Genomic DNA, 25,235 nt, shown 5'->3' with positions numbered 1-25,235 from the left:
CACTTGTTAGAGGGTGGAGCCACGCCCACTTTTTCAAAAATGTTTTCCGAAGGTGCCCCTTGCATTCTTCTCTACAGCTTTACATCTTATTTTAGTTCTTAGTTATGGCTCTTTGTATGTTTTCGGTTAATGGCGATATGTGGGCGTGGCAATGGTCCGATATGCCCATCTACGAGCTCGAATTTTTTTTGTGCTAAGGAACCTACATATTAAGTTTCATCAAGATATCTCAATTTTTACTCACGTTACAGCTTGCACGGACGGGCCGATAGACAGTCAGTCAACCGGATTTCAACTTTTCTCGTCATCCTGATCATTTATATATTATTCAAAATACTTAAATAATCATATTGTTTATTGTGAACGTAATGAAAACCATACTCCCAACACCACATGCAGCCATACAGCCCGAGGACATAGCTGACCCTCCGGCGTGCTTTACGGTGTTGTTAAACTCGGCTGTGTTCGAGCTGCTTAATAAATACCGCAATACTGCAACTCTTTTCTTAACATGCTACTCTGTTGCTGCTCCTCAGCTGATACTTTGCTGCAATATTGCACCAATTATTTCGCACAGAAAGAGTTGCTTAAAAATATGGAAATATGAAAATTTAACGTGCTGAAGAAATGTTGAAAAATTTAGATGATAATTTTATGAAAGACTTTTTCAGAAGTATTGAGTTATACCCTGATGACATATTTTATTACATTAATACTTAACAATTCTTCCTTCATTCTATCGCGTATTTTCCGACAGAACGTGTGACTTTGGCAGTGTTGCCAAAAAATCAATAACTAAATAAGCCAGAGATATCAAGCTGTACCAACTGAGATGGAACGGAAAACTTGTATGACCAAAACTTGTCCAAGTCCGGCCTAAACTGTTCAAGCATCTACGGTATTTAGACATGAGTACCCATACTTGTCTTTTTACCGTAAATATCAGTCAATGTGTAAAATATATAATTTAAAGTCAGGGAAAATCCGTCTCTGAAAATGGAATGTCTGTATGTCAAAAATGTGTGGAATCGGGTCAATACTTCCCTCAGCTTCCATATACTTACTCGTAATGTAAAGATTTTCGAACTTCCAGGTGACTTTATTCGGCCAATATGAAGTGTTTTTCCAAAATAAATAAAGAAACATCGGTTGCTGTTTACTTTTTGACGCGAAAAACGAGAGTATTTTTATTTTAAGTGAATTGTTTGTGGCTGTGTTTATCCACGAGTTTCGTTCACAGCTTATTTGAGCACGCTCTTTTCCAGGTTGTAGCCGGTGGGTAACGGTAGTATACTTACTTAAAGTTGGCAATCATTAATAGTCTGAAGCCAGTGTTAGTGCGTTTTTAAGTGTACTAAATTCAGTTGACAGACGCTTACAGTGGCGAAAACCCAATTCTGAGCTTCAGAGATGTAGCATCTTACCAAATCTTAAAGTTGGTGGGGGCAGTGTTATGATATGGGCATGCAGCTATGCAGCCGGCATTGGGAATTTGATCCTCGTTGAGGGTGTTATGGAAAAAAACATTGTATCTTAATATGCAAAAATCAACTTAATACTAAATTGCCGAAAAACTTCAACCAAAAAGGGCAATTTAGGTACAGAATTTACAAAAAAAATAATTGAGTCCATGGTCGCTAGACTAAAAGCTGTATTAAAAGCTAACGGATATCTCATAAAGATTAAACAATTTGCAACTAAATAATTTAATATATTTTTCAGTAAAATATACACTACACGAAATAATTTGTTATAAAATATTTGTTTATCGTTTTTTTATAGGTTGTTAATTAATAACTAAACAAGTAAGGAAGGCTTAAGTTCGGGTGTAACTCTAAAAAGTCAGGCGGATGTTCGAAAATTTTTCTACTATGCACATATTCACATCGTGAAGAAGGAATGTCAGATCTTTTGTATGCATATGTATACTAGAGGACCCGTCCACGCTCTATTGTGGCTGACACATAGATAATACTACCACTACCATCTTCATGATTTCTATTAGGAATATTATAATTATTAGTTAATGGGATATAGCGTTTTGGGAGAAGAAACTTGTGTTAGTTTACAATGGATCAAGAAGCATTTCGTGTGTTAATAAAACATTGCTTTTTGACGGGGAAACTGTTAAATTTATCCTCTGCACCAGGGAAATCAAGAGCTGAAAAGAAGCGAGGACAATTACGCCCTAAAGACGTCAAAGCTATTTGCAAATTGAGTGCCTCTAACAAAAACAACGAATTACTGATTCTGAGAAGTGTTTGACTGCTCTTTAATCGTAATAAAAGTGAATTTTGTGTCGGTGTGTGATAATAGAAACATGGCACCATCATTTCAAACTGGATTCTAATCGACCGCACATGGTTAACCGATTCTCTAGCAAGGAAAGACGAAAAAGTCGGCTGGCATTCATCGACTGATTACTTCTTTTTCTTTACTGGCATAGACACCGCTTACGCGATGATAGCCGAGTCAACAATAGCGCGCCAGTCGTTTCTTCTCTTCGCTACGTGGCGCCAATTGGATATTCCAAGCGAAGCCAGGTCCTTTTCCACTTGGTCCTTCCAACGGAGTGGAGTTCTTCCTCTTCCTCTGCTTCCCGCGGCGGGTACTGCGTCGAATACTTTCAGAGCCGGAGTGTTTTCATCCATCCGGACAACATGACCTAGCCAGCGTAGCCGCTGTCTTTTAATTCGCTGAACTATGTCAATGTCGTCGTATATCTCGTACAGCTCATCGTTCCATCGAATGCGATATTCGCCGTGGCCAACGCGCAAAGGACCATAAATCTTTCGCAGAACTTTTCTCTCGAAAACTCGCAACGTCGACTCATCGGTTGTTGTCATCGTCCAAGCCTCTGCACCATATAGCAGGACGGGAATTATGAGCGACTTATAGAGTTTGGCTTTTGTTCGTCGAGAGAGGACTTTACTTTTCAATTGCCTACTCAGTCCGAAGTAGCACCTGTTGGCAAGAGTAATCCTGCGTTGGATTTCCTGTCTGACATTGGTGTTGGTGTTAATACTGGTTCCTAAATAGACGAAATTATCTACAACTTCAAAGTTATGACTGTCAACAGTGACGTGAGTGCCAAGTCGCGAGTGCGACGACTGTTTGTTTGATGACAGGAGATATTTCGTCTTGCCCTCGTTCACTGCCAGACCCATTTGCGTTGCTTCCTTGTTCAGTCTGGAGAAAGCAGAACTAACGGCGCGGGTGTTGAGACCGATGATATCAATATCATCGGCATACGCCAGCAGCTGTACACTCTTATAAAAGATTGTACCTGCTCGATTAAGTTCTGCAGCTCGAATAATTTTCTCCAGCAGCAGATTGAAGAAGTCGCACGATAGGAGTCGCCTTGTCTGAACCCTCATTTGTTATCGAGTCCGGAGAGGTCCTTTCCGATCCTGACGAAGCTTTTGGTGTTGCTCAACGTCAGTTTACACAGCCGTATTAAATTTGCGGGAATACCAAATTCAGACATTGCGGCATAAAGGCAGCTCCTTTTCGTGCTGTCAAAAGCAGCTTTGAAATCGACGAATAGGTGGTGAGTACGATTCTTTTTTCACGGGTCTTTTTCAAGATTTGGCGCATGTTAAATATCTGGTCAGTTGTTAATTTTCCAGGTCTAAAGCCACACTAATAAGGTCCAATCAGATTGTTGTCGGAGGGCTTTAATCTTTCACACAATACGTTCGACAGAACCTTATATGCGATGTTGAGGAGGCTAACCCCACGGTAGTTGGCGCAGATTGTGGGGTCTCCTTTTTTATGGATTCTCGATGATTACTAAGTTAGTTATAATCCATTACATTGCGTATTTGGTTGCAGTTCTATTCTACTATTTCAAATATTTAGCAATGGTATTATTTTTGAGGAAGGATCAGTTTGAACACATATACTTCATCCTTTCCATCTATATATGCCTTGTTAGAGGGCTCCGATAATAAACGCGTCCGATCGCTGCCGACGAGAAATTTATAGGCAGGCTCCCGCCGCCCCGGCCGCCCTGTACCAAACGCTAGGTCTCGCCCGTCTCAATGGATGATTGCATAGAACAAATCTCTAGAGGTTTAACTTTCTAATTGTTTCTGGTAGATGTCCTGCTCTGCCTCCGACATAATGCATTACACCTTTACAATAGTTGATCGGTATGTTCCTTCAATAACCCTGGACGATCGAATGCTCCTAATAAGGTGCAGTGTTGATCCCTTCTAACTTATTGATGACACAAAATTTAACAGAAAGTTCGTCTCAGTTAGAATTTCCGGTTATTATAAGAAAATATGCGTTATACATATCGCTCATTTGCTGCAAGACCGGCATAAATCAAAAAACGTGATTTTTGAGTTAATGCTACAGAATTGTTCGTTATATCATACTTCATGTTGAGTGAAAAATTCATATGAATACCTCTTATATGCTCCGCTTGAGAAGAGAATATATTTCCTGCTTTCCGTGTCAGTTGTCTGTTGAAAACTTTGAACGCGTTTTCTGGCAAATCGATTTTTTTGACTTACGCCGGTCTTGCAGCAAATGAGCGATATGTAGACATAAATATATTCATAAATGCATGAAACAATTTTTTCTTATTTTTCTTTTAGTGCATTTTGTGCTAATATTTAAGCATTTCTATAACTTTCCCATGCAAAAATGGGGAGAGTGTAATTATTGAATTTTTACAGTAAGCTATTAAGGAGTATGCCCATAAAAAATTGAATTGTTTTAATAGCTCGACGAAAAATATGCGAACAATCTGTGCCGCACTGACGCTCTAACGCCGATCGTTCGTAAAACTGATGCGGATGGTTGTGACGCCTGCAATAACGGCACATTGGAGTAGCTGTTTGAGTGAGGGGTACGTTTACTGGTCAAATACTTAAATGCACATTAAATCACTTAAATTATGGCGCAAACAAAAATAAAGATTAAACGAAATGGCAACACTCGACAGCAGCGCAGCTCAGCGGCAATAAAAAATATGTACTCGTGTTGTAACAAAAACACAAGCAACCCGAAGTGTGGCAAGTGTTTTAAAAGCGGAAATCAAGAATAAGCTTGGCTGGAAGTGCACGTTATACCCAATGCATGTTGGAAGGAATATGTATTGCGTTTATATAAAGTTTGAAACCGGTAGATAGCTGACTTTTGTCCGAAAATCGATGTTATGGACCAATTTGCCTCATAAACGAAATGTGTTTGTTAGAATGTCAAATCTATAATATATAGAGACTTTTATTTGCAAAAGTAGTTTTTTTAAACCGAAAGTGAATCACTTACGAAGTTAAGGTCTCTCTATATGTTAGCGAACTGGAAAAAATCAAATATACCATTTCATTTCTCATGCAAGCAGAATTTAGTTAAACATTAATGCAAACACTAAATTTTTCACCGTTTTTTCGTCAGGGGATCTATACTTACCGCTCATAAACCTTAGTTATGTACCTGTTGGTTATGACAAGTATTCCTGGCTTGTATGCCAGATATTTCGTTCCAGAAGAAATGTAGCGCAGTTCAACGAGAATTCCTTTTAAGTTATCAAAATAGATTAGTTAAACCGAAAGAAATGTAATCTTGATCAAATAACAGACAAGTTTAATTTTAATAATTGGAAACAATTTTATAGCTGATAGATCCCTTTAGAGGGTGACCCTATGTACCAAGTAGCAATCATGGCTTAGATAAAGGCCTCACTTTATTTTACAATTTCAATTTATTAGGTCTAGCTACTAAATAGCTCTAACTAGTATTTACTTCAACAAGTGTGATTATACAATTACACACGGCCGCCTTTTACGTTGGGCACAACCAATTAAATGCTGCGAGCAACATAAAAAACGAGTACGCGGCCATCAAACGCATCCATGGACATGAAGTTGTGGAGCTTTCGCGTTACTTCGTGATGCCATGAAGTCTAATATCTTCCTACATCTTCTAATTAACGTTCGAGAACGCAAAACTGGCAGCAGCTGCGGCACCAACATCAACAAAGCGGGCGACGGACCCTTGTGGCCGCAAGCCAAACTTTTTTCGCGTGGCTTGTAACGTGCCAACTTGTTCTCGCGCCTGTGCTTCTCGTTGCGCCAGCAAACTTTTTGCTCATCAATTTGTCAGCGTTAGTCGAAAAGTGAAAAAAGAAAAATCGCAGACATTTTCCCTTCAAAGCAACCCTTTACCATCAGTGGACCACACCATTTACCTTTCCAACGCCGGAAGGGCGCGGGTGGCCAAACAGTGTTCATACAGTAATTATAAATCTGGCATAGTTGAACCGCACTACTAAATAGTGGCGTTGGCGAACTTGTTTACATGGAGCTTGTTGTTGATTCTCTTATGATTTTCTTCGTTGTTTCCCACAAATTAAAGCAAAACGTTACTTTTAAATCAGACGATAGATGTTCTGCAAGGAGGGTACAGCCACGCAAACCGGCGGTGTGTGGCATGTTAGTGGGGCACAAGCACCTCGACGTGGTCAAACACACTTACATATATCCATATGCATTTGCATTTTATTAGAGACTCGCAAAATATTATTGCAGCCTACAGGCATGCGATTAGCACACCACGCTTCTCTGTGCTTTCCCACGAAACTCTTTTTACACCTCATTCGGCCCATATCGACTTTGGCTGCGCCCTGAAACTTGTGAAGTGCAAGTGAGCGCGCCGCGTGTAGCGAAAATGAACCCATCAATATGCATTAACTGGTGCAGCGCCGCATTTATCAATTTTCGGAAACTTTTTGAATGTCAAAATTATTTTAGACTGTACTAGACCTGGGGGTGGGTGAGGTGCTGCGGTCACATAACATTTCGCCTTTGCCGCCGGTCTATAATTAAATCAAGCGCGAACAATGATTTGACATTTATTGGAGGCGATGTCATTTGACGTTAAATACAGTTAACCCAGCGAGTTTTGGTTCATGACTAATTGCCGGTATAGCTAACTAGATTAAACGCATAATTACTATTATCGTGAACTGTGTGCACTGAGTTTGTGCAACTAATTATACCGAGTAATTATGCACTAAGCTACTTGTAAATATGTACATATGTTTTAACATATGATATGGCTTCGTTAGGTCTTGTTTAGCTTTCTAACTATTAAAGACATGCGTATTTACTATAAAAAGAATTTGTCCGAAGTTCTTCTCAGGTTGATACAAAGCCTTCAAAGGCGGTCGAGATATTGTTGAATGCCTCGTTCTAAACGACCTTCGACCTACGACCTCTTCAACTCATGAAAATATTAAAAAGTGAAGTATATGGTGCTTGAAAATCGTAAGGCAAGTGGTTGAGAGATGGCAAGAGAGCTCGATATCCCTCGCGATTCCGTTCAAATAATTTTGATGGATGGATTTTAGGTATGAACCGCGTTCTTGCTCGACTCGTCGCGATAAAAATGATTTTTTTTCCAAACGAGGTCTCATTCATGGAGACCACTATAACTGCCGATAAGACACGTGTTTATAAGGAAGAGCAATTCTTGGATTTTACACGATAATAATGCACCGAGCCACGATTGTGACCGAATTCAAAGCCTACAATGCAATGAATACCATCGATCAACCGCCGTATTCACCATATTTAGCTACTTGTGATTTTTTCTTGTTCCCCAAACTGAAATTCGGCCAGTCGAAGAGATAAAATAAAATTCGCTGAAGGGGCTGAATGCCATCCCAAAAAGTGCTTACGAAAAGTGTTTCGAGGACTGGAAAAATTATTGACATAAGTGTACTACATTGCACTCAAAATCTCTCAATATATTAGAAACCAAAAACAAGTTTATGAATGACAACTGAGTCCTTTACTGGAGGTGATCACACTTTTTCCACTTATGGGAAAAACTAGCATACTATGAATAGCAGTAAATTAACAAATTGGGATGGTGAAACAAAGGGTTTCCATCTAACAGATTTTTATATGTCACGAAATCGATAATATTTTTCATTAATTCCAAACTAATAAAAGAAGTATTAAATACGTTGCCGCAGTTTTAAAAAAGGAAGAGGCACTCATTCTTCCGCTTAATTTTTTACAGAACATTTTGGTTCATATGGAATCTCCTTGTTCTTTACTGACGTAGCCACCGTTTACGCGCTTTTAGCCGAGTTAACAACCGCGCGCCAGTCATTTCATATTTTCGCAACGTGGCGCCAATTGGAAATTTCATGCGAATCCATGTCCTTCTCCTCGTGGTCCTTCCAACGGAGTGGAGGTATTCCTCTTCCCTTATTCCCTCGGCGGGTATTGCGTCGAATACTTTCAGAGCTGGAGTGTTTTCGTCCATCCGGACAACATGACCTAGTCAGCGCAGCCGCTGTCTCCTTATTCGCTGAACTATGTCAATATGGTCGTATATCTCACACAGCTCATCGTTCCATCGAAAGCGATATTCACCGAAGCCAACGCGCAAAGGACCATAAATTTTTCACAGAACCTTTCACTCAAAAACTCGCAACGTCGACTCCATGCCTCTGCACCATATAACGGGACGGGAATAATGAGTGACTTATAGACTTTGGTTTTCGTTCGTCGAGAGAGGGCTTTACTTCTTAATTGCCTACTCAGTCCGAAGTAGCACGTGTTGGCGAAAGTTATTTTGCGCTGGATTTCGAGGCTGACATTGCTGTTCCTGTTAATGCTGGTTCCAAAATAGACCACTGTTTGTTTGATGATAAGAGATATATCGTCTTGCCTTGCTCACTGCCAGACCCATTTGATTTGCTTCCTTATCTAGTCTGGAGAAAGCAGAATTAACAGCGCGGGTGTTGAGGTCAATGATATCAATATCATTTCAGTTCAGAGATAAAGTGGTCACCGCAAAACATCTTTCTTGAGAGGAGCTCCCGGATATCAGCTGTAGTTCCTTTCCAAATAAAATTTTTACTAATACTAAGTCTTAATATGCATTTAAAAGATACCATAATATAAGAACAATTATTTGGTTCAATAAATTTAAAAGTTTTTTCAGAAAAAGTTCTGTAAAAAAATGTAATTCCCTCTAATTGTATATAACCCCTAAATCAAGACGCTCGACAGTATATATATATATGATATACAATTTTCACTTGCGGTCGGAGGTCCTCTCTGTTAATTCAGTTCAAGCAGTTTAAAATTGTCAAAATAAAATTATTATTTTGGTTTTTGAAAATGTGAACAATTTATTCGAATACGTATTAATATAAAATTTGCTAGTTGTATGCAAAGAGACTCCATTTAAAAGAAATAATGGCTAATTACGTGAAAACTATTTAATCTATGATTTCCCGCATTGATAAAATATTTGTAGTTTATATTGCCTCTTTACGATTTTACATTCTCACCACATTTCCACATACTTTGGTAGGTACTTATGTATAAGTATAAGTATACGTGCTGGGAAGCAATTCAGAGAATAAAGCAGCGCCACAAAGTCAAAGTTCTAATGGAAAATATGAGAAGGTCAGCAAAGCTGCAAAGACATACCTCTGGGGGTTTCCAGTTATTTCCACTTTGCTGGACAAGCAGCCTCACCAACATACCCAGATATGCGGACTATTATGAGCTACATTTATTTCTCATGTTGCTGCCGCAATATCTGTATAATCCGCCGCATCTCACCCCTTCGCCAACAATTGAAATGTTGAATGAAGACGCTGGCCCCGCCAAGCTTTCAGAACTGGAGTTTTATTGTATTTCGCTTTTGTACGAAGCCTCTGGTGAAGCAAATAAATGTGAATACGATTTTTGTGTGGAATTGTTACCGTTATTCATACGCACGTGCATTTCATGGTGCTTTGTATGTGAGATTGTGAGGCATACTTTCACAATAGCAGAAGGCACTTAAAAATGTCAGAATATACTCGTAACTGCATTTTTCATAGAGTCATGTATTCATTCATTCGCAACAACTCGCTCGGGTTAATCTGCAGCAAGTGCGAGTGTTTCAAAAAGGTTTCTTTATTTTACCGAATGGCACACTTTCTCCACAGTAAAACTTTACTCTTGTGTAAAGGGGCTGAATAATAAAATTTACAGTTTTCAATGTGAAAAAATGCCTTTTTAATGAAACTTGTGAACTTATTGAATTTCTAAAAAATCAATTTTCTGGTCTGTAACAGAAGAACTCTTCGATAATAATTAAAGAAATGTCGAATGAATTGGATTAAATTTGGAGCGACGGTGACAAAATTAATAACCGCTAGGCGCGCGAATAGTGCATACTGGCTGCTGGCTCCAGCGCATAGGATAGTGGAGTCCTCCCCGAAACTAAGAAACCGTTGCAGTCCCGTAAATGACTCCGAGCTCCTGTTTATTAAGTGCTGAAAAAGAGCGAGGTATAACACCTTTTGCAAAGTCCGACTGAGCGGGACAGTAATGGGCCAACAATTTCAGTTACCGGCAAGAAGAAAATTACCAGTGACAGAGCAGAGGAGAAAAGAAAGTTCAAGGAGGAAACGACCCATTCTTCAACCATGAGAACCATGCCGGCGAAGCAAAAGTCCCTGTGTGAGTCGGCGTTCAGCGACGGTTTAATTCTGTCGCCGAATTCGAACTAGCAAACAGCTAGACTCTTGAGGAGGAGGATGTGAGAGATATTCCACTGTGGCAGCACCACGGAAGGTGATGTTATGGGTGTAGACCAAGACGGGAACTAATTCCTAGAGTATGCAGAGGTATAAGGATTCACATAGTATTCCCCACTTAAGGGTTGGTCAAAAGGAAAGTATGTTTATAGCACTATTTTTCCGATCAATAGTACCTTGGCTCAAAGGGCTCTTAAGATCCACGCCAACTGCGCGCAGGGTCACGGATTAACAGCTGAAAAACAGAAATATGTCTTTTTACAAGAAGGAGAACGCAATTTTCACAATTCAATGTATCCTATCAATATCTGTTAAATATCTCGGAGCTTTTTTAGATAAAAGACTAAGCTGGAGAGAACACATTGAGAACAGGGCTTCTAAAATCCCTCGAATCTTGACCTTCCGCAGATGAGCGATGGTCACAAAGTGGGGTTTATTAGACAAGTTTCTTTCGACCGATACTAACGTATGGATCCCCTGATACAGCTGCTAAAGTAAAAGAGACTTACGAACAACAAAGCACATCGTTTTTAATCCCCAGGAGAGAATATTGGAATTCTGTTATCGACAGTTCCAATGGAGAAATCTACTTATTTAAGGGCGAAATCAATATATAAGGGTGGAACAGAAAGAGGAGCAGACTTCTCCTAAAGTAATTTATACACAATATGTCTATGACTACAATTTAGTATTTCAGGCCGAAATTGTAAGTATAACAGAAGGTGCCAAGTAGCAGCGTTGTCGATCGGCCTTCGGTAGTTTAGTTGGAAGGCAATATTTATTTTATTAGATGTATTTAGATTGAAAGTTGATCTTTACTAAATAAAAAATATCCCTGTATGGGAACCTGCTCCATGCGTCAAAATGAGAGAATTAACGCAAGAGTTAAATTTGTCTCCATTTCAACTAATCTTCACAGTTGACGAAGTTAAACACTATTCAGATCATATTTTGTATAAAATTTTCTTTAACGAAGACATGTTCTACTATCGTGTAACGCTCTATTTTCACAAAGCTTAAACTGTCAGGTGTAGACTAGTTTTTTTAGGATTGCTAAAACTTTACTACAAAATGGCGGCAAATTCAAATCTAACATTAATTTTGGTACATCCTTTGAAATTGAAACTGTAAAAAAATTACAATGTCAAGAATTTGGTATATTCACACATTTTATTAATTTGATGCATCAACATTAGTGTTACTTTTTATTATTGTTAATAACATAATTTCAACTACTTTTTTAGGAATAATAATAAAGCACGTAAAACTTTACCTAACAGTAAACGCAGGAAACGCAAAAAGGTGGTTAGACTCATGCGATCACTCTTTGCACGAAAGACTTATATTTTGGGTAAATTCTGCAACTGCTTGGAGAGGAGTCGTTCTTTGACTGGAAGCACGCAGGCCTGACTATGTAGGTGTTCGACAAGAGACAAGAGGCATCCACTAATGGTACGGAGTGAAGTATTCTGATATGTCTAAAGCTTCTTCGTTTGAGTTCCACTACATTCAGGTGATCATATAGGTGCAGCATAGTAGATTAGCGGACGTACGATTGCATTTTACGTGCAAAGAATGTTTCTTTGTTCATTCCCCAGGAGCTGCTTGTTTGCGAAATAAGAAGGAGAAAGGAGCACAGGTTCTCTGATGTAACGCTGAAAATCTTAGTGTTGTTAACAGTCGGTATTTCAATGTCATCTACTGTGATATTAAGATCCAGAGTTTACTCGATAATATGGTTGCTATGGATTTAGTGAGGGAGAGTGTCAGGCTCCTTGCAGAGAAATAACGAGAAAGATCGGTGAGATGGCTGTTTAATATCGATTCCATTGCCTGACGGCAGTATAGTAGAATCATTAGCAAATAAAGTGATGAGAATTCTCTCTGGTGGTCGAGGGAGTCTCGAAATAGCGGGGAGAGGACATCTCCCTGCGGAACTCCCTGTTTTATTATTTTTAACATATTTTGACCACGAAACAGTACGGATGTATGCGGACAACTCAGATAGTTCTTGACTACTTCACAATCTTTTATAGTTATGAACGCTCGCCTGACCTTCAAAGCAAATATTTCGTATGGAGTGATTAAAAATTTTTTACTGCTCATTTTTTTCGGAAAAATGCATTTGCCCATGAAAGGAAAGCGTTATGCAAACGTAGAGGTCATTCAAAAGGCTTACACCGGCATACTGGCGGCCATAACGGCCAACGAGCTAAAACACTCGTTCGACATGCTTTTGGACCGTGCAAAAAACTGTATTGAAGCAGAAAGAGACTACTTTTAAAAAATAAAAAGATTTTGCAGAAAAAACATTTGTTCTGTTTTTTTAAGTCCTGTTTACTTTGGAAAGCTCCTTGTGTATCCATTATGAAGTACAGGGTTTGTTCGGAAGTAATAGGACTGATTTTCTTCCACCGCGACTGTACTTCGGAACCCAGTTCTGAAAGTATTCGACGTAGTGCCCGCCGGGTTAAGCAGAGGAAGAGAAAGACCTCCACTCCGTTGGAAAGGCCAGGTAGAGAAGGACCTTGCTTCGCTTCAATCTTCCATTGGAGCCACCTTGCGAAAAGGAAAGATTATTGTTAACAGTTTCGTCCATTTAAGGCTGTAGCTGATAAAAACAACCCTGTGGGGTTATCACGCTTATAATATTCTTAAAAAAATTATTCAAATCTTTTAATAGTTTGAATTTGGGGGGAAGTTGGCAAGCCTGTTGGCATATTAGATTTGCAACTCCTTATCTCTAGAATCAATTTAAGCTACAAGAAATATTTCAGCTTATCTACTGTATTCTGTCCAATTTTTGTGTTATTAACCCCACTATAGGTCTAGCTTCATCGGATATTTTAGGTTTAAGGCTTACTAAAGATAAGGAAAGGAAAGGTATTGACGAATAATACTTTTTAACTGATTCATAAGTTGGCTGATTATACATATATTTACCAAGCTTTTACTATTCTGGTCTGATGATGTTAGTTATAAAATGATTTCCATATTTTAATAGCGGTATAATGTTTGTCCTCAGCTAGTTGTGCTGAGATAGTTATTTTATTTGTCAATCTTGCGTTAATACAGCGTGGTATAAATTAGCAAATATACCATATCTCCACACTGTGCCAAATTAAAATTTTGATGTTTGGAAAAATAAAAATATTTCTTTCCAGCAGGAAACCCCAAATCCTTAAGACTTAAAGCAAATATAAGGACATTCATATACAGAAGAATTATAAACATTATACTGTGTACATATGTATTTATAGGTATACTATATACATATAACATATGTACATATATACAATATTAGTGTAAGTAGTTAGGAAATGGAAGATTTCTTAAGCTCACACCCTGCCTACACGTGATTGTGTGCCTTCATGTGCTGCGAGTGAAACAACACCAATTTGTGCCCGCAACGGTACGTGCTTTGGGCGCGTAAAACGCTTCGTGCTCTCCTTGGTATTCTAGGCAGTGTGGTTGGATGGCCGTTTGGTTGCTTAGTTTCGACATCGTTTTTTACTATTCACGCACATTGCTGCCATCTTTCAATGTGGTGCCGCAGCATTCACGCTACCTCTGCCACGAAACTGTTTTAGGATATTTCAGCTTTTCAAGAGCGCACCGAGAAAGCTCAGCGTTAGTTTTAGTATTCATATAGAGAAACTCTGTAGGAAAAGCTGCAGCTACAATAAAATAACGTATACATGGTGCAATATTTTTTTAGTATTTTGTCCTAAATATTACGCTTGAAGAACAACAAAGTAGCAGGAGCCGATGGGTTACCTACCTAGCTCGGCTCCTGCTACTTTGTTGTTCAAATATGGTGGCGAAGAACTGACAAGGTGCACACATCAGCTTCTTTGTAAGGTATGGTCTAATGATAGTTTCTAAGTGCGATCTGCCCAATCCAAAAAAAGGGAGACCCCATTAGCCTCTTTAATATGTAAGGTCTTATCGAGTGTAGTGTGTGAAAGACTGACTCCCACCGTCAACAAACTGATTGAACCTTATAAGTGTGACTTTAGACCTGAAAAATCTATCACCAACCAGATTTTCACCAAGCTATAAATTTTGGAAAAGATCTGGGATAGGGAGACATACCACCTTTTCGTCGATTTTAAAACCGCCTTCCACAGCACGAAAAGGAACTGCCTACAATATATGCCGCTTGTCTGAACTTGGTAACCCCGCAAAGCTAATATGACTGTGTAAGCTGACGTTGAGCAACAAAAAAAGCTCCGTCAGGATCGGGAAAGACCTCTCCGAGCCGTTCGATACCCTACCGTGTGACTTCTTCAATCTAATGCTGGAGAAAATAATACGATGCAGAAAATTGAGAAGGTACAATCTTCCCTAAGAGTGTACGAGTACAGCTGAGAAGGTACAATCTTCTAAAAGAGTATACAGCTGTTGGCGTTCGCCGATGATATTGATATCATTGGTCTTAAATACCGCGCCGTTAGTTTTGCTTTCTCCAGAATGGATAAGGAAGTGAAGCAAATGGGTCTGGTTGTGAACGAGTCGAAATATCTCCTGACAACGAACAAACAGTAATCGGATTCGCGACATGGCGCACACGACACTGTTGGCGATCATAACTTTGAAGTCTTCGTTAATTTCGTCTATCTTGGAACCAGCTTGGACAATGACATCATCTGATGAGTCGGCATTAGGAGTGTTCGACAGAAAAGTTTTCGGGAAGTTCTATAGAAGTAAAAGGCCTCCACTTGGTATCTCGAGGTGGCGCTACATGGCGAAAAGTAGAAACGACTGGTGCGCTGTCGTTTTCTCGGCTATAACCGAGTAAGCAGTGTCTACACCAGTAAAGAAAGAGAAGAAGAAACTTTTCATTGTACATTTTATAAATAGTAATTTTGGTTCCTTCTCAGTTACTGATCTAAATACTCATATACTCTAAACTTTTACGTATATCCAATTAATTAAGGCCTACAGGGTACTCATTTACCCACATTTGTGAACGTATTTGTCAGAAACCCAAAAACGAAGACAAACAAACACCTGCTTGTAGCAACTGTTACTTGTGCAACATACACTCTTTAAAGGAATTTAGAAGCAGAAGAGGAAGAGGAAGGAGACGAAGTATTTAAGTGGACAGAAATAGAGAGAACGCAATTGTGTGGGGTTGGGCGCTGCTCAAGTTGGATCAATTGGTACTTGGTCTGCTGTTATTTAGGCTTAAGTGCCGAAACGCAATGGCGAACTATTTTAAAATTGAATGGGCAAAGCAAATTTTGTATTTAATTTACAGGCCATTCTGGTGGTCTCATTTAGGTGAAATGTCCATTTACAAGTAGGTTTTACAGCATTCCGCCGAGTAAATTAATGCTAACAGGACTTGAACGTTGAAATGAAATCAAGAACCTATTTCCTTTTCATTTTGAATACTTCCTCAACTTAATAAGTTTGCGTGTATGTGTTTTTTACATTAGCTATTTTTACTCAGTATTGCTTCTTACTTAAGTATTTTTAGCTCCTGACTATGGAAACGAGAAGAAGTACAGTCCTGTGATTTGCATGGGCTTAAGCAACAGAGTTTGCTTCAACAATGAGAATTGTAAGCCCTTAATGCAATAGTAAGTAATAAACCGTTTTGTGTTTCATCAGAAAAAACCATATATACGATTTTCTTCCTCTATCCAGCATTTTTACTATTGTATCTAAAATTCGTATTGCTATTTACGGCAATAAGTCACACAGAGGTATAAAAGTAACTGTATTCGATATTTTTAAGCAACAGATTGCAATATACTAAGTGACAAAATGTCACCAAATTTCCCAGATTAAGATATGTGTTTACCAATAACAAAGTAAGGTATAAGGGGTGTCACAGAGTTAAAGTGCACACCGATCAGAGTTGCCGTATCTAATTTACGTCAAATTACTATTTATGTCAAATATTTTTTTATTCAAAACAGACAATTGTTGAAATTGTTGTTAATTTTCGAATCTATCTTCAACTCCTAAATAAAATCAAGTTTTCGGGGATTGTATTTCACTTATTTTTTAAAAAAGCAAAAAAGTGGGCTCATACTTGATTTTGTCCTCTGTTAGGTTACGTATATTACGTGAAATGATCAAATCTAAAGTTCTTACCGAGTTTAGTTGACGTAGCTTCAGTAGTAAGAAGCTCATACAGTACCCTGTTTATAAAGGGTGATTTTTTAAGAGCTTGATAACTTTTTTTTTAAAAAAAACGCATAAAATTTGCAAAATCTCATCGGTTCTTTATTTGAAACGTTAGATTGGTTCATGACATTTACTTTTTGAAGATAATTTCATTTAAATGTTGACCGCGGCTGCGTCTTAGGTGGTCCATTCGGAAAGTCCAATTTTGGGCAACTTTTTCGAGCATTTCGGCCGGAATAGCCCGAATTTCTTCGGAAATGTTGTCTTCCAAAGCTGGAATAGTTGCTGGCTTATTTCTGTAGACTTTAGACTTGACGTAGCCCCACAAAAAATAGTCTAAAGGCGTTAAATCGCATGATCTTGGTGGCCAACTTACGGGTCCATTTCTTGAGATGAATTGTTGTCCGAAGTTTTCCCTCAAAATGGCCATAGAATCGCGAGCTGTGTGGCATGTAGCGCCATCTTGTTGAAACCACATGTCAACCAAGTTCAGTTCTTCCATTTTTGGCAACAAAAAGTTTGTTAGCATCGAACGATAGCGATCGCCATTCACCGTAACGTTGCGTCCAACAGCATCTTTGAAAAAATACGGTCCAATGATTCCACCAGCGTACAAACCACACCAAACAGTGCATTTTTCGGGATGCATGGGCAGTTCTTGAACGGCTTCTGGTTGCTCTTCACCCCAAATGCGGCAATTTTGCTTATTTACGTAGCCATTCAACCAACCTCATCGCTGAACAAAATTTGTCGATAAAAACGAAACGAAACACATTTCGAACCGAACACTGATTTTGGTAATAAAATTCAATGATTTGCAAGCGTTGCTCGTTAGTAAGTCTATTCATGATGAAATGTCAAAGCATACTGAGCATCTTTCTCTTTGACACCATGTCTGAAATCCCACGTGATCTGTCAAATACTAATGCATGAAAATCCTAACCTCAAAAAAATCGCCCGTTATATATATATTGGGTAGTCGAAAAAGTCTTATGTCAATAGATGTCATTGCAGTCGTATATCTCAAGTGCTACCAATCACATTGTGATTTGTCTTTTGGAAATGTAAGATTTCAAGCTTAATTTAAATAAAAAAATGAAATTCGGGAAAGTTGAAAAGGAGTTACAGCAAACTTACACAGTTGAGTGAAAAAAATGAAGAAATCCGTTATATTTTGAAATTTTTGTATAAAAAAGAAAAAATGCCACGCAAGCCACCAATGAAATTTGTGAAGTTTAGGGAGACGATGTTACATCAGTTCGTGTACTCGTAGCATAACAATGCACTATGGTCGGAAATTTCATTTCTTTGGCCAAAAGTCAAAATGTTTGCAGTCCCGAACTATGTTGTTGTTTCTGAAATCTAGTAGTCAACGCTCCAAAACAACCAAAAATGAATTTTGTAGTTGTAATATGCAATTCACCGTTCTTCGGTGAGTCATCGAAGTTGAATTTGTGTGCTTCATTTGTAAACATAATTGCGTTCGGTGTTTTATAGTGCTTACTTCAATTGCTTGTTAAAGCTGAAAACAAAGCGTGTTAAATAAAAGTTTAAATGGAACACGAAGGTGATGGTAAGTTTATTAATTTTGTAAAATATAATACTCAAAAGTTGGATACTCTAAAAAATAAAATAACTTTTTCCAAAAGTCTTTAACATTTTGGAATTTTTTTTATTTTTTAAGTTTGAGTAAGCTTAACACATTTTGTTTAGGTGTGTTAAGCATAAAATTAAAAACCAAAATTACTTTGTATTTAGTTTTTGAAAATGTTTATCTCGATTTGCGGTTTTTTGCGGTTTTTGAGTAAATTTTTTTTTTTCAGTCGTTATTTGTTTACAGAATTCAGCAGTTTTTGATATTTGGTTGACCAAGCAGAAGAAAGAAAAAAATATGGACGCACTAATAAATTATTTTATACAAAAATGTGGAGCCGATAACATTTCAGATGAATGCTATAAGTATTTAACAAAAAAACACGCATGCTTAACAATAATTTGTGTGCAAAGTGGGAAAAGTGTCATAGAAGATTAGATGATTTTAAAATTAAATATTCTGGCTGGCTTTGTTCAGAAACTGTAATAAACAGGCAAATAAATTTAGAAAACACTTCCACAGAGACTCAATGTACAGTAGAACTAAGCCTAGATGAAAAAATTGTATCACTAACTGGACGCCCGCAACTTAAGTACTCTGAGAAATCTAAACGAAGTAAGAGAAGACAAGCAGCAAACCTCTCGATGTCAGAACACAACGAAACATATCTGTTAGTTCAAGCAGCATCAATTTCGGCTCGAAAAGGAGGACAAGTAGATTTGGCAGTTGTTTTAAAAGAAACCATCGAAAGTCCATCAAGACCATCCAAGATTAGGAAGCTATATGTCGATGATGTAAAAGCACCTATTGTAATGTCTGATGAGGAAGCGTTAGCATTTCTTCTCGAAAACAATTTTTCGAAGAGCCAATACTGTTCCATCCGGACTTCTAGCAAGGAACGTAACGCTAATATTTATCCACCCTATGATAATATATTAGCAATAAAAAGTAAGTGCAGACCCGATGGTGTACTTGTAGATGACAAATGTGCAAAGGTTCCTTTACAAATGCTTTTAAACCATACGGCTAAAAGAATTATAGATATGCAAAAGGAAGTATTTGCGACAATTACGGGTAACTTCATATCAACGGAAATGATATTTAGCTCCGGTTTTGACAGCAGCTCTGGTCAATCTCAATATAAGCAATCTTTCCTTGATCAAAGTACATCACGAAATGCTGATTCATGTCTTTTGGCCACAACAGTGATTCCCTTGAGACTCTTGAGTAGCGCGGGAGCCCCGATTTGGAATAATTGTTTTCCGCAGTCCACAAGATTTTGTCGGCCTTTAAAATTAGAATACACGAGTGAAACTAAGGAAGTGATAACAAGAGAAGCTGCTGACTTAAATAACAAATTCAAGAGCTTGAAAACTTACGTGTTGAAATCGAAGCTGGTAAGATAATCGAAATAACGTTCAGAGTGTTTTTAACTGTTATAGATGGAAAAGTTTTGAATGTTTTAACCGATACAAAATCAAATCAAAAATGTCCAATATGCCATGGAACCCAAACTAACTTTGTTAAAGTCACAGATTATAACAGCGTAAAATTTCATCCTATCGATGGAAATCTAAAGTAGGGAATTAGTCCACTGCACTCCTGGATTACATTTTTTGAGTTCGTACTACATTTAGGAAACAAGATGGAAGTAAAGAAATGGCAAATTAGATCGGAGGAAGTTAAAGATGCAATTAAGATAAGAAAAAACTATATCCGTAATGAGTTGTGGAAAGAACTAAGTCTTCATGTTGATGTTCCGAAAGCAGGTGGTTGTGGTTCCACAAATGACGGCAACACGTCGCGAAGAGCATTTACGGAATATGATAAATTTTCGAAAATTTTAGGAGTAGACACTGAATTAATATTTCGAATGAGAATAATATTAATATGTTTATCTTGTCAATTTTCCCTAAATTTGGATAAATTTGAAGAGTATTGCTTTCAAACTGGTCAATTATATCAAAGCAAGTACCCCTGGTTGCCAATGACTCCCACAGTACATAAAGTTATAGTTCACTCAAAGCAAATAATGCAGAATACACCACTTCCTGTTGGTTACTTCGGAGAGGATGCAGCTGAGTCACGAAACAAAATATATAAAAGCGACAGACTGCACCATGCACGTAAAGCTCCAGTTATGCATGCTTGACTTGACCTAGCCAGACTTGAGAACTGTCACATAAAAGATCTGTTTAATGAGCCTTGCATGTATTTGATTACCGAACGCTTGACTTGACTTGAAAGTCTGTTGAATTTAGAATTTCAAGTTACGTTGACATTTCAGAGAGTGGCATCTTTGCTCTCTCCCTTTATTTTGACATTTCAGAGAGTGTCAGCTCGGTTCTTTCCCTCGCTTTTTCAAATTGAACGATTCACATCATTTTCATCATTTCATTTTAATCTAAATTTAATTTGCCAGAAATAAATCAAAAAAATCACAATGAATGACGAAAAAGTAATAGAAGAAGTGCGTGCGCGTGAAATTTTATATAACAAGGCCTGCGTAGGCTACCGGGTGCCGAGCAAAAAGAAGGCTGCGTGGGTAAGCGTGGCAAAGGAGCTAGGTGCTACTGGTAAGTAATTGTTATTATTTATTAGATTTTAATATATTTTGTATATATGTATATATATAGGTAGAATTTAATAGTTTATGTTGGGTTTATTTTACAGATGAGCAATGTTCGAAGAGGTGGCTGACTCTAAGGGAGAGATTCAGTAGGGAAGTAAGGAAAATGGAGTCACCATCAGGAAGTGGGGCGAGTAACACCGAAACCTGGCCATTGTTCGATAATATGAGCTTTTTAAAACTATATATACAGCCCAGACCGTAAGTTAATCTTTTTTAATATTTTATACGTATTAAATATTTATTTCCCTTTTACAGAAATCGCTGCACCACAAACATTTTAGAAGATATATATTCGCAGGAGCTGTTTGAGCCATTTACTTTTGAAAGTTCTCCGACTATTTTATCGTCACCTTCGGAGTTGTCGTCTTCAACTCCGATCCGGAAAAGAGTCAAAAAAACAAACAGCGATGACGACAGCTGTTTCAAAGAAGCGTGCGAGCTATACAAAAGCATGTGTGCAGAGAGGAGCAATTGCAGCGAGGCGGTGAGGTCGTTTGGTGTTATGTTGACCTCTATCATGAACGGTATGAGCGAGGTAAAGCAAATGAAAGCAATACAAGTTTTAACAAATTCGTTATTTGCTATTAAATCGGAACCCGAATAATTTTTTTTTTTTTATTTTTAAATCATTTGTTTGTTGTTTTATACAGATATTGAATTAATATGTAAAAATGTTTAAAACGCTTGTTGCCTAGACATAGGAAACAACAATGTATCTCATTTTTCAAAAATAGTTTTAAAATGTTTAAAACGCTTGTTACCTAGACATAAGAAACAACAATGTATCTCATTTTTCAAAAATAGTTTTAAGAATGTTCAAAAGGGTTTTAAGAATGTTTTTGAAAAAATAAAATAATTTGTTTTTATAACTCTTTAATTTTGTATGTCTTTTATTTATTGTGTCCATATTGCCATATGCCTGTGTAATCTTCCTAATACAGATAATTACCATCTTTTTCAGTAAATAAAACAATATTTATAGATATATCCATGGTTTAATAAAATATCACAAAAAAGTTAACGTAACAAAAAGTATAGTATAAAGATATTTAGATTACAATTTTATACATAAAAATATGTATATATTTCAAATGCATAAAATACACAAACATTGCTATACACTAAATACGATCTTCTTGAAATGAAACCGCTCCCTGATTTATAAAATAATCTGCCAAAAAATCCCTTAGACGGAATGCGAAACTAGATGCATTGCGTCGAGTTGTACTTATTGAATGTAATGCACCTCCAACACTCTCTAAATCTTCACGCCATTCTCCCTCCAATATTCCATGGTCTGCGGTGTCTGTGTCTACAAATGTATCTGGACAATACCAACGATCATGGTCATTCAACATTACAAAATTGTGAAGAACCAGACAGGTTAACACAATTGTTTCGCAGTTCTTTGGGCTAAAGTCTATTACCTTTCGTAGAACACGCCATCGAGCAGTTAAAATACCAAAGCTATTTTCGATTACTCTACGAGCTCGGGATAACCGGTAATTGAAAATAGCTTTGTTTCGTGGCAGCTGTGCACCGGGGTAAGGTCGCATTAAGTTTTCCTTCAATGGGAACGCTGCGTCGGCCACAAAAAAATGTGGAAAATCTGTTGAGGATCCATTCCATAATGGAGCTCTTGGTGGTAGTGGCAATTTGTTTTCCAAGAGTGCTTGACCAAATTTAGTTTGCTGAAAGACACCTTGAAATAAAATAAAAATAAGTAAATATTGAAATATTGCAAATCTTTTAAAATACCTCCGTCACTTTGTCCGCCATAGCTACCAATGCTGGCAGAGGTGAACGTATACCGAGCGTCGCAGGATGCCATTAAAACTATACTATAAAACTTTTTATAGTTATAAAATAACGAGCCTGAATTTTGTGGACGAATAATAGCTATATGCTTCCCGTCAATTGCTCCGACGCAGTTGGGTATATTCCACAGTTTTAAAAAATCTGCAGCAATGTCTTTATATTGTGCGGTAGTTGGCTCGCTAAGGTATATCGGGCACAGGTGTAACCAAAATATTTCACACGTTTCAAGTACGATATTCCGCACTGTTGTTTTCCCTAATTTATGCATCGAGGCTATGATCTCAAAAGGTGTTCCATAAGCGAGGTACCTAAAAAATAAATGAGAATACAATTAAATGAATATATGTACTTCAAGGATTTTACTTACATTAAAGTTATAACCACTCGCTCCTCGACGCCAATTTGTTGTTTTGGTTTTTTTAAAAACGGACTAATAATATTTAAAAGAAGGTTGTATACTGGCCGATTCATCCGTGTTAAAGCAAATAGTTTTTGGTCGTCTTCTTTTAATTTTAAAAAGTTCTTCCAGAAGAAACCATTTGGGTTTCTATCCCGATTTGCTGGATGAACGGACCAGCGGCGTTTACGTCTTCTTAATACTTTTCTTCTTTGAAGGCGAAGAATATTTAAATATAATAGTTCATGGAATAAATCACTATCCATTATTAAAGTTAATATATTCAACAAAACAATTTGTTTTAATATTGATTAAATTTTCACAAGCTTCACATATCAAGTAAAATGTCACGTTTGTGTGCTCTCTCAACATTCAAAAACAGCTGATTTCTACGCGCTGTGTTTAGTATAATAGCAGTTACGTTTCACAAGTCACCTTTTTCGAAGCTGAGTTGAGTCAAGCATGCATAACTAGAGCTTAAGACTAGCCGCATTGATAATCTTTTCGATGTATTTCATAGAGCTCTTGACACATCGGATCGATTAATTTCATCTCTTCGCTTAAATACACGTGTGCGCCAAAGGAAGCGTTTAACGCTGCCACTAGAAGTAAAGGAATAATTGTATTGTGAGGATATCGGTGAAACATGTGCGACTGAGAATTTAGAAAATATGGATGACGACGAGGGCGACGAGGACGATTATCCAGAAGAACTTGAACAGGAAAATACATTTTTGGATAATGAATTGTATTTAAATTAAAGAGTTTAATAAAATTTTAATATTTTCGTAAATACGTGTGTAAATTATATTTTCAATTTCCAGAAACAACATATTTATTCGTAAGTATCGTATATTTTCTCATTTAGAACTAAAAAAAATAAAAACTCAAAAAGAAAAGAAACAAAAATTTTATGTAAACATTTTTTTTATTTTAATTCTAAATCTTGATATTTAAAAAAAAAATATTATTTTATACAAAAACACTTAAATTATACTGCAACTTCAAATTCCAGTTAAAAATTCCGTTATTTTAAGTTTTAATAGTTTTGGCCAAGAAAAGTGATGTTTCCGACCATAGTGAAATGGTTCGCTCGCTTCCGTTCTGTAAATTTCGAAATTTCGATTTACACTGATGGAATAATGTCTCTAGCGGAAAATAGCAAAAAGTAGTCGACCAAAATGGTACATACATATTTGTTTATATATTTATTCTTCTTCTTCTTTACTGGCGTAGACACCGCTTACGCGATTATAGCCGAGTCAACAACAGCGCGCCAGTCGTTTCTTCTCTTCACTACGTGGCGCCAATTAGATATTCCAAGCAAAGCCAGGTCCTTCTCAACTTGGTCCTTCCAACGGAGTGGAGGTCTTCCTCTTCCTCTGCTTCCCGTGGCGGGTACTGCGTCGAATACTTTCAGAGCTGGAGTGTTTTCGTCCACACGTACGACATGACCTAGCCAGCGCTGCCGCTGCCATGTTATTCGCTGAACTATATCAATATGGTCGTATATCTCATACGGCGCATCGTTCCATCGAAAGCGATATTCGCCTAGGCCAACGCGTAATGGATCATAAATCTTTCGCAAAACCTTTCTCTCGAAAACTCGCTACGCCGACTCATCAGATGTTTTCATCGTCCATGCCTCTGGACCATACAGCGGGATGGGAAAAATGAGTGACTTTTGTTCGTCGAGAGAGGACTTTACTTTTCAATTGCCTACTCAGTCCGAAGTAGCACCTGTTGGCAAGAGTTATCCTGCGTTGGATTTCAAAGCTGACATTGTTGGTGGTTTTAATGCTGGTTCCTAAATAGACGAAATTATCTACAATTTCAAAGTTATGACTGTCAACAATGACGTGACGGCCAAGTCACGAGTGCGACGACTGTTTGTTTGATGACAGGAGATATTTCGTCTTGCCCTCGTTCACTGCCAGACCCATTTGTGTTGCTTCCTTGTTCAGTCTGGAGAAAGCACAACTAACGGCGCGGGTGTTGAGACCGATGATATCAATATCATCTACACATGACTCCTCCTTAGTATAAATAAAACAAAAAAAACAAGAAAAATTGTGCACTTCGGCAA

The 25,235-nt window shown here is 37.7% G+C and overlaps 2 protein-coding genes across 4 annotated transcripts; one reads left to right on the top strand and one right to left on the bottom strand.

Moving 5' to 3' along the window:
* The first annotated feature begins 20,431 nt into the window (after positions 1-20,431).
* Positions 20,432-21,795, top strand: LOC125778081 (transcription factor Adf-1-like). 2 transcript variants are annotated; one of them, XM_049454370.1, is made up of 4 exons: positions 20,451-20,878; positions 20,976-21,132; positions 21,190-21,213; positions 21,659-21,795. In XM_049454370.1, exons 1-4 carry the CDS (start codon positions 20,746-20,748, stop codon positions 21,666-21,668), a joined length of 324 nt encoding a protein of 107 aa, XP_049310327.1. In that variant the 5' UTR covers positions 20,451-20,745; the 3' UTR covers positions 21,669-21,795. The 2 variants fall into 2 exon arrangements, with proteins under 2 accessions (XP_049310326.1, XP_049310327.1); XM_049454369.1 differs by lacking the exon at positions 21,659-21,795 and having other exon boundaries at positions 20,432-20,878; positions 21,190-21,630.
* Positions 21,796-21,919: 124 nt separating this feature from the next.
* LOC125778075 (uncharacterized) lies at positions 21,920-23,626 on the bottom strand. Of its 2 annotated transcripts, XM_049454363.1 has the most exons (4): positions 23,120-23,626; positions 22,693-23,060; positions 22,362-22,636; positions 22,121-22,258 (listed from the first exon to the last, which is right to left on the bottom strand). In XM_049454363.1, exons 1-4 carry the CDS (start codon positions 23,413-23,415, stop codon positions 22,247-22,249), a joined length of 951 nt encoding a protein of 316 aa, XP_049310320.1. In that variant the 5' UTR covers positions 23,416-23,626; the 3' UTR covers positions 22,121-22,246. The 2 variants fall into 2 exon arrangements, with proteins under 2 accessions (XP_049310319.1, XP_049310320.1); XM_049454362.1 differs by having other exon boundaries at positions 21,920-22,636; positions 23,120-23,529.
* Positions 23,627-25,235: the final 1,609 nt, after the last annotated feature.

This window comes from Bactrocera dorsalis, chromosome 4, assembly GCF_023373825.1.
Source record: "Bactrocera dorsalis isolate Fly_Bdor chromosome 4, ASM2337382v1, whole genome shotgun sequence".
Taxonomy (NCBI): Eukaryota; Metazoa; Arthropoda; class Insecta; order Diptera; family Tephritidae; genus Bactrocera; species Bactrocera dorsalis.
This window is presented reverse-complemented; position numbering and strand designations above follow the sequence as displayed.